This window comes from Anomalospiza imberbis, chromosome 16, assembly GCF_031753505.1.
Source record: "Anomalospiza imberbis isolate Cuckoo-Finch-1a 21T00152 chromosome 16, ASM3175350v1, whole genome shotgun sequence".
Lineage (NCBI taxonomy): Eukaryota > Metazoa > Chordata > Aves > Passeriformes > Viduidae > Anomalospiza > Anomalospiza imberbis.
Window position 1 is genome coordinate 2,673,142 of NC_089696.1, and position 9,726 is coordinate 2,682,867.

General features: G+C 49.1%; 1 protein-coding gene across 2 annotated transcripts in view; it reads left to right on the forward strand.

Moving 5' to 3' along the window:
* The window catches only part of ADCY9 (adenylate cyclase 9), an 88,016-nt gene extending 79,868 nt beyond the window's left edge, over nucleotides 1-8,148 (forward strand). For both annotated transcript variants that reach the window (XM_068206560.1, XM_068206561.1), the window contains one exon: nucleotides 1,608-8,148. In XM_068206560.1, the coding sequence (XP_068062661.1) occupies nucleotides 1,608-2,796 (1,189 nt within the window). In that variant the 3' untranslated portion in view covers nucleotides 2,797-8,148. The remainder of the gene's footprint in view (nucleotides 1-1,607) is intronic.
* The last annotated feature ends 1,578 nt before the right edge of the window (nucleotides 8,149-9,726 follow it).

Sequence of the window (9,726 nt, forward strand, 5' to 3'; positions counted from 1 at the left end):
CTATCTTTCATCTGAAATTCAACCTGCACGCTCCGAATTGTAAATATTTCACTCACTAGAAACTTTTTTCCCCATAGGATTTCTGTAAAAAGGGAACAGATACAAAGACTATGGCACAGAAAAATGTTTTGGGATATGAGGCACGTTCATCTGTCTCACAGCTGTGCTGTGGTTTTGTTTCATCACACTTTCCTGTCAATCAAGTATTTGAGAATGAAACTCAGAAAAAAAAACCTGTGCCTGTAATAAAGTTCAGTTCTGAAATATATCCAGAGTGGAAGCCTGTCCCCCATGGACATGAAGCAACAAAATTACCTCAGGAATGTTTTCATATGTTACAGTAACAAATTCAGCCTTCTCTTGAGCTGTTGCTCCAGTTGTGCTGAGTTTTAATCCCTTCCTGCCTTCCCAGAGAAGTGCAGGCAGGTGCTGAGTATGGATTCCTTTCTGGCTCTCCAGGAGAAAGGTTGATGTGATGCTTTCCCTTTCCAAACCGTCTCTTGACTTGAAAAACTTCAGTGCATGTCTGCTCATATCAAATCTCAAGCTTTGGCATAATTTTATCCAAAAAATGCAGTTGGATCCCTGCAGAAATGACTGTGTGCCAAGCAGCCTGCGTTTAGCCTTCGCTTCTGGGATTGCATAGGTGGGGCCTTCTCAGATTCAATTTGTGTCTTTGCATCTCTGCAGAAAGTTGAGATTGGAGAGTGCAGATGTCTCCTCGTTCAGGGTGGTTTGGCACTGGCAGATGCTCCATCAGCGCTTCATAATCTGCACAGGCAGGCAGTGAACTGTCGAAAGGATCTGAAATATTGCTCCCAATCTATGGCAGACAGGAATTTCTGATTATTTTATGTAATCTTGGCACTTGGAGAAACTTTCTGTCTCCGCCATGAAAAGCTGAAGTGGTTTTATCATAGAAAGATGTCAGCACAGCCATGTTCCCCACTTCCATGCAGTTGATAGAACCCCAGACTGGGGTGGCTCAGAAGGACCTTAAAGCTCATGAAGTTCTAACCCCCTGCCACAGGGGTTCTCCATGATGTGTCTTTTACAGGGTTGTGTTCTCCCAAACCCTTCGTGTGTAGCATTAAAGGCACATGGCAAAGGTTCCTGGTCCTTGGTTGAGGACACAAGGAAAAGGCACAGGAGTGTAAAGCAGCTGGTTCTAAATATTGGAGGTAATAAAAAAGACAAAACCAGATAAATTCCACAAAACTCACAGACACCCCCACGTATGGACATTCAGTGCACTCAGACACCTAAACACACGCACAGGTACATATTTACATACAGTGGTTTTAGTTATATGTTTAGATACTATGATAACTGTTTCCTTGGTGAAGTCCTTAAAACAGGATTGGGCTGTGCCACTGAACATGATGATAAAGAAGTACTTGGTGGGTTTAAGGAAGTACTTGGTGAGTTTAAGAATTAAATTAATTCTTCGGCGTTTCCCTTAGAGCAGATGAAGTTCTCAGCAGGTATTTTATAATTTAGTTTGTACCTGTGCTTCCCACACTTCCTTCTCCAGCATTTCTAACGGTGGAGCAGGGATGGCAATGCCCTAACTTAAAATGCACCTGTGTGTTCTCCCCTTTGTGCAGCTCCAGAAAGAGCCCGTGCAACAGCTCGGTGCCGAGCGACGCCAAGCGGCCGGCGGAGCTGATCGGCCAGGAGGTGGTTCTGGTGTCCTTCCTGCTGCTCCTGCTGGTCTGGTTCCTGAACCGTGAGTTCGAGGTCAGTTACCGGCTGCACTACCACGGGGACGTGGAGGCCGACCTGCACCGCACCAAGATCCAGAGCATGAGGGATCAGGCTGACTGGCTGCTGAGGAATATCATCCCGTACCACGTGGCCGAGCAGCTGAAGGTGTCCCAGAGCTACTCCAAAAACCACGACAGCGGCGGGGTGATCTTTGCCAGCATCGTGAACTTCAGCGAGTTCTACGAGGAGAACTACGAGGGTGGCAAGGAGTGTTACCGAGTCCTGAACGAGCTCATCGGGGACTTCGATGAGCTGCTGAGCAAACCCCACTACAGCAGCATCGAGAAGATCAAAACCATCGGGGCCACCTACATGGCGGCGTCGGGGCTGAACACCTCGCAGTGCCAGGACAGCAGCCATCCCCACGGGCACCTGCAGACCCTTTTTGAATTTGCCAAAGAAATGATGCGGGTGGTGGATGACTTCAACAACAACATGCTGTGGTTTAACTTTAAACTGCGCATCGGCTTTAACCACGGCCCCCTCACGGCCGGGGTCATCGGCACCACCAAGCTGTTGTATGACATCTGGGGGGACACCGTGAACATTGCGAGCAGGATGGACACCACCGGCGTCGAGTGCCGCATCCAGGTGAGTGAGGAGAGCTACCGCATCCTCAACAAGATGGGGTATGACTTTGACTACAGGGGGACGGTCAATGTGAAGGGGAAGGGTCAGATGAAGACCTACCTTTACCCCAAGTGCATGGACAACGGGATCGTGCCACATCACCAGTTGTCCATATCTCCAGACATTCGGGTTCAAGTGGATGGCAGCATTGGGCGGTCTCCGACGGATGAGATTGCCAACCTGGTGCCTTCTGTACAGAATTCTGATAAGATAGCCCATGGCACAGATAACTCAGAAGCCAAGGACATCCTTCCTTCCGCCAAGAAGCTCCAGAAAGACGCGGCGAAGGCAGAGGAGAGGTGCAGGTTTGGCAAAGCCGTGGAAAAGGATGACTGTGAGGAAACGGGGACTGAGGAGGTCAATGAACTGACAAAGCTAAATATCTCTAAGAGTGTATGATGAACTGTCAGAGATGCATGAAGTGCTCTGTCCATAGAAACACACAGACTTTTGCAATTGGCAGTTTTCTTTTCCAAGAGAGACCTTCTCCACACCTGGGTTGTACGTTTGTGTTCATTTCAGCACCTGGGGCTGTGTGGATCATGGCTCTTCAGGGCTTGTTTTCATCCATCTCTCTCCTCCATGCCCCAAACCACATCCCAAGCTCCCCAGCTCCCTGTGCAACCATCTTACAGCTGAGTAGAGGATATTAAGTGCCTTCAGATATACTCCATTGGACTCCCTGTCAAGGTACAGAGGCCCCAAGTGAAATCATAGCTTTGGGTATTTATCTAATTTTAAAGAAAAGAAAAGCTGTGGTTATATCATTTTTATTGTTGTTTCTCACAAAACACTTTTTTTGGCTAACGCAACTCCTTGGGTTTTTTATATCTCTCGGAACAATGTTTTACTGTTATCAGACCTTTTGTATGTAACACACAGACATGTGCATGTATCTACCATATGAGACTGCTATAAAGTGCCAGTAATGCACCACAAGAATGTCTGGGTGAGGGGTGACACCCTTTGGGTCGGGCTGGAGGGGGAGTTGTGCCGTGGCTCAGCCTTTAGTTAGGGCAGGAGGAACAGCTGCTGTCGTTCTGTTCTCCTTTCCCGATGCTTTCTGCAGCCTCCGTGTGCCATCGTGTGCTTTGGATAACTTCTTTTCCATATAGCCAATGAGTTACTGATCCGTGGGAATGGAAGGAGGGTTGGGACAGTGCCAGCTCTGGGGACAGGTTTCCAGAAGCAGGAGAGACCACGGGAGTGCTGCAGTTCAGGGCTCCCGGCTCCGTATGCAGCTCAGTGGGCGAAGGTAGGTAACATCGGTGTCTCTGAGCTGATTGGAGAGACAGAAAGAGAGAAACAAAATAAATGTTTTGGGAATGCCTTTATTTATTTATTTATTTATTTTATTCCTGTTTGGTTTTTTGGGTTTTTTTTTAATTTCGTTTGGGAATTTTCGTGTGCGGAAAGGACCGAGAGAGATGAATTGTTTGTGGGTTTAACGGGAGTAATAAGACAGTGTTTGAGCCTCTTTGAACTACCAACCACTGTGAGGATGTTACCTTAGGCAATATTTCGTTCCAAACTGGTGACACTTTGGAAGCCACCAAACACAGTTGAATATCCCAGCTTCCCTCTGGACTGAACTAATGGTGCTGCACAATATTTTTCAGGATTTTTACACACACACACACACACACACACACAGTTCTTTTGCAGCAGAGAAGAAATTAGAATGCTCCCTTCCTGCTGCTGAAAGCAGGAGCAGGGAAAAGAGTCCTTGTAGTGAGCTGAGAAGCACAATCATTTCCTGGTCCTGCAGACAGCTCTGTGCAGGTCCCTGGGAGCAGAGGCCTGTGGGAGCCCAGGAGCTGCTTGCACAGGGGGAACTATGGGACTGGGGGCTTAGGCTGTGCCAGTCTGCCCTCTGCATGCTTCCACCACTCCCTCTCTGGCCCTTGATGGCCTGCTGGGGATCACATTGACCATTCAACTGTTCTAGTTCAGCCAACTCCCTCTGACACCAAATAAAGTGAAAGTATTGTTATTCCCAAAACAAGTTCATCAGCCATGGAAGAGCTGGGGAAAGGTGGTGCTGCACTGGCTGCTGATGGAAGCTGGGGGCTCTTTCCATCTGCACTCGAGTCAGAATGTATTGATTCTTCCTCTCATCCCCATGTGATTTTGGGGTATGAGTAATAAATATATCCCTTGTGGGGTTCCTGTTCAGCTGGTGGAGATCCATCTCCGCTCCACAGTCGGCATGGAGCCCATAAAGCCTTTCTCAGATGCGAGTCTCTGGGATTTCTGGATCTCAGTTGAACAGAACTCTGTGCACAGGTCCTGCAAAGCTGCTGTTCATGCATGTCAGTATTCCATTTGATGGGAAAGCTGCTCAGAATTAATCTCCTTCGCTCAATCTGCCAGCACACAGCAAACCAGGGGATCCTCACCCCCAAATCCCTGTGCCACAGATGCTGTTGCCTGTTTGGAGGCTGTTCCCATGAGCAGCAATGTGAGGTGGTTTTGAGGGCAGAGTTTTCTAGCAGCTTCCTACTCCCTAGGTCATAATTCCCCCCTCCCCACAGTGGGTTGCACTTCCAACTTTCAGGTAGTAATTCTGCAAATACCTCTTGCATATGAAGAATGTGTACCTGAAACCATTGGGGTTTTCTTCTTCAAGAACCCATTAGGGTTCTTGGTTCAGTTAAGGTGTGTCAGTATTCCTTTTCCTACAGTCAAGGAGCTAACATGATCCAGAACTGTTTACATGCCTTCCAGTGTTATGTTATTACCTTAGAGTTGTCCCAGCCTTTCTCCCTGTCACCTCTTTCTCCCAGTTTTATAGACCCTGCCATCCTTGCTCTCTCCCTGCTCAGCTGTGTGCCAGGACAGAGCTTAGTCAGGACATGCCATTTCCTCGAGACACTGCACAATAACCAAACCTCCCCCAGCCCCAGCCCTGCACCAGGAGGGGTTGGCAACCTGTGGTTAAACCCAAAAGGAGAAGGTGCTGGAACGGGACCCCAGACCCCAACCACCTTCCTCTTCATTGTTTAGGATGCAGAATCCTTCTCCTCCAGCCTATAAAGTACACAAGGCTCCTGTGGTGTGGGGCTGTGGGAGTATCGTTGGGTTTATGGGAACATCCAAATACCAAACTCCAGATCTACCAGGGCATCTCTGTTGGCACTAAGCAAATAAAGGCACTGAGGACAGCAGCACTGGTGAACTCAGAAATCAAGGGCTGTTGTCTGCTCTGGGAACTGCCAGTGATGGTACTCTGCCTTAACTCTGCATTGGGAAAAGACTCCTGCTGGGTGACCCGTGGTGCCCCGTTTGCTCATTGCCAGAACAGCAGCAAGAATTCCACAGCTGGGGCTGCCAGGGGTTAAATCTCTTCAATGCAGTGTAGTAACCAAATCAAGAAATTCAGTTCTCAATGGGTGGTTTGGAGTGTAAGATTTTCCAGGTGCAAGGAGATACCTGTTTGCGTTGTAAAGCAGTGTGAGCTGAACCTTCACACCTCCCCTTACGCTTTTGAAGATTTATCCTGACACAAAAATGACTCCGGAGGCGTTTTGAGCAGTGTCGTGTGGCTGTGCTGCAGAATTCCTGACACGTGTGCTGGTGGGAGGCCACAGGCAAAGTTCACTCCATTAAAATGCCTGTGGTGTGTGTGCTGTTGGTGCCAGCAGTGCTGGCAGTGAATGTGGGGGGTTGGCCGGATCCCCAGGGGTTAATTCCACATGGACAATCCATGCGTGGCTGTGCTTCCACTCTTTAGAGTGCTTTAATGGCCGTGATTTAAAAGTGGTCCAGAGAAGGGGACTGGGCAGATTGCTGAGTATTTGTGAGCCCCGTGTTGCCTTCTGCCACTTGCAGCACCTGCTCCGGGGTGCAGAGTGACAAGGAGTGCACAGAATACTGTCAGCAGTGAGGTCTTAATCTGCTGCTAACACACCAACATGCTTTTTCTTCCCTGCTGCTCCTGTGAGAGATTTCTCAGTGAGAACCAGGTAAATGACATTCCCATTGATTAACTTCTGGTGTCAGGATTTTGAGATGGACAGATTTGCTGTTATTTGCCAGGATCTGGGGCCATTCCCCTTTGCTGGAGGTAACGTGAGCGCTGCGAGCAGAGTGGGGCAGTGCCACAGCCTGGCTGCAGCTTCTGCTGTGTCCCAGGAGTGACAAAATGAGGGGAGGAAAGGGTGGGTTCCCCAAGGGCTTTTCACAAAACATAAGTGTTTGGATACTTTTCTTTTAGGGCTAAAACACATAAAGGAGGTGCCCAGAACAAAACTGAAGGAAGCTCCCTGTACCCATAGCAGCTTTAGCTAAAGAGTTTATTCCTGAGTAAAAGGCCAAGTTTTTAGGGTTTGTGGCATTTTAAAATTGCTAACTCTGACCTGTTCTGAATACAGCAAAAGGTGTTGCGAGGGAGCAGTTAATTCACATCACACCATCTCAAGAGGCTGAAGGTGCCTGAGGTTGGCTGTAATGCCTTTGGCTGTTTAAATCTGCACCTTGGCTTGGAGAGGTTCTGCTAAATTTAAACATTTGTTTTCTCCTTTCTTCCCTACTCTGGTCTCGTTTTCTCCATCTGGATGGGACACCCAGGTGGCTGTTGCCTCTCTCTCCTCACCTTTGGGAACCTGTGTCTTCCTCATTGCACGGCAGAACCTGAGCAGAGCTCGCAGCTCCGGGTGCTGCTGGTGCCTCCCAGTGTCCTGAGGAAAGGGGAGATTGTGTTTGCTTTGATGCCTTGGTCCATTTTGTCTGGTCACAGCTGCAGTTTCTTCCTCATGGTCGTGACAGAAGATATAGAAGAGGCATGTCCCTGCAGTTAAATTTAAGAATTAAATATTGTTGTTTATTGATGTGATTTTTCAGTTGCTGGAAATGCCAGAGGGGTGGTTTGACTAAGCACAGAATGATTTGCATGTGGGAACAGTCAAGGTGGAGGTGCAGGGATGACCCAGGGCCATGGCACTGCCATCTCAATGCCCAGGCAGCTGTGAAAAGCCAGCTGAAGTCTTGGAGTACTCCTGAGACTTGACTGGCTGCTTGTGGACCATCAATTTGGGCAGCAAAGTCATTTGCTCCGATGTTTTTCTCCTTTTGAGTTCTCTCTGCAGGCTGTAGCAGTCCTTGGTTTGTTTCCTGGGGTAAAACTTGAATTGCTCTTGGCTGTTGCTGAGACTGAACTGTGCAGGCAGTGGCAGTGGGATTCTGCAAAATCCTCTAAAAAAGTTGGAATTAGTGACCATTAGTCACCAATTCCTGCAGGCCCTGGAGCTGTCTGAGTGCTGCCATGGTGTGAAGGTGTCTCAGTTCAGAGCTGTAGGCAGGACCCAGTGTCGTGCTTTGGCTCCATATGGTAAAGTGCTTCCAGGTCTGGAACTGGGGAGACAAGGAGAAGGGAATGTGGAACGAGCTGCTGGCTGGTTTCAAGGGCTGATCTGTCTGTCCAGGAGTGCTGTTCAGGAAGGTGTCTCAGGTGTCAAGCAGAGCCTCAGCTTCGCAAACTCTTCTTGTTTTCTGTGAGTGGAGAACCAGAGAGCCTTAATATAGGCTAATTTTATTAAAATCTGCGTTAACACCACCCTCTGAACTCTGTACAGAGAGTTTTATTGGTGAAAGTCAGACAGCAGGAGCTTATTGCATTTGTTTTAAAAGTTTGTTTAAAATGAAACAACAGGCTCTGTAGAGGTTAAAGGAGAAGATAAAATGGTTTGTGCGTCTTGTCTTGACAGTAGAGCAGTTTGAGGGTGCCATGGGAAGGAGGTTTGAGGTGCTTTGCAGACACGTGATTAAGCTCTGGTAGAAAAAAAATACATTTTGTATAAAATCTCTTTCAAGTCTTTCTGATGTGAACTGAACTTCTGTCTCAGCCCTGATAAGGGGCTGGGCTGTACAACACGTACAGAACTGTTTGCTCCTTGCCTTTGGGAGTCAATATTAGCTTGGGAGAAAGAAGATTAGTTTGGACAAAACAGATTGGTGGAAGATATTTAAAGCTTTTTTTTCCCCCTGGTCCCTTATTGTAGCTGCTAAACATGTGCTGCCCTAACCCAGCTGCCCAGCCCGAGGCTGGCCAGGAGCTGCAGGCAGGTGCTCAGCGTCTTCCCACACACCTGCTCAGGGGTGGAGCTCAACATCCTCCTCAGGAGCTGTCCCACACTGGACATCGGCCTCTGAGGCAGCAGCCCTTGGTGTTTTACACTTCTGGAATGGCCCTGAGGCCGCTGTCAGCATCTCCTGTCCCCGCCTTGGTGTGCTCCATTCTCTCTCCCTCCTCTTTGGCTCACTGCAACAATTGCGCAGGATCCCAGAATGGTTTGGGTTGGAAGGGACCTTAAGGACCATCCAGTGCCACCCCTGCCATGGTAGGGACACCTTCCACTGTCCCAGGCTGCTCCAAGCCCCATCCAGCCTGGCCTTGGGCACTGCCAGGGATCCAGGGGCAGCCACAGCTGCTCTGGGCACCCTGTGCCAGGGCCTGCCCACCCTGCCAGGGAACAATTCCTTCCCAATATCCCATCCATCCCTGCCCTCTGGCAGTGGGAAGCCATTCCCTGTGTCCTGTCCCTCCATCCCTTGTCCCCAGTCCCTCTCCAGCTCTCCTGGAGCCCCTTCAGGCCCTGCAAGGGGCTCTGAGCTCTCCCTGGAGCCTTCTCCTCTCCAGGTGAGCACCCCCAGCTCTCCCAGCCTGGCTCCAGAGCAGAGGGGCTCCAGCCCTTGGGGCATCTCCATGCCTGTGATGGATTTTATTGTCCAGAAATTGCAGTGTTCACTGAATTGAAGAACTGCAGAGAAGGTCCTGGCTGGGAACAGTTGGTACAAGTTTTAAGTTCCCACTCTGATGGGTGAAGCTCTGACTAATTTGTCATCCAGCTCATTGCTGGATGTGTGGTATAAGCCAGTGCCACCACTTAAATGTCGCTGATTTGGACATCAATTCTCAAATCCTCCTTCAGATGAATCAAAGTTACTTTCTCAAGTTTTTCCTCATTTTCCTCCCTCAGTTACTCAAGTCTTCACTTGTTTCTACCTTAGTGCGTTCCATCTTTGGAACTGAAGATGGTCTGTATTGATTTGTGCTGGAGATACAGCTCAGGGCAGGGACGTTGTCCATCTGTGGGTGTGCCCAAGGGGAGATGCCTCTTCAGTGACTCTGAAGCTTTGCCTTTTCCAGGTGAGCCCAGAGCCGTGTTCAGGGTTTATTTCCAGTACTGGATGTACCACTCCATCATGTCCAAAGGAGGAGGTGGCAGCACTGCCAGCTCTGCTCTGTGTCACTGCCTCAGCCAGTGTTTGGCCACTGCACAGGTACTGGCATGGTCCCACTGGCACCAGCAGATGTTCCAGGAGCCCACA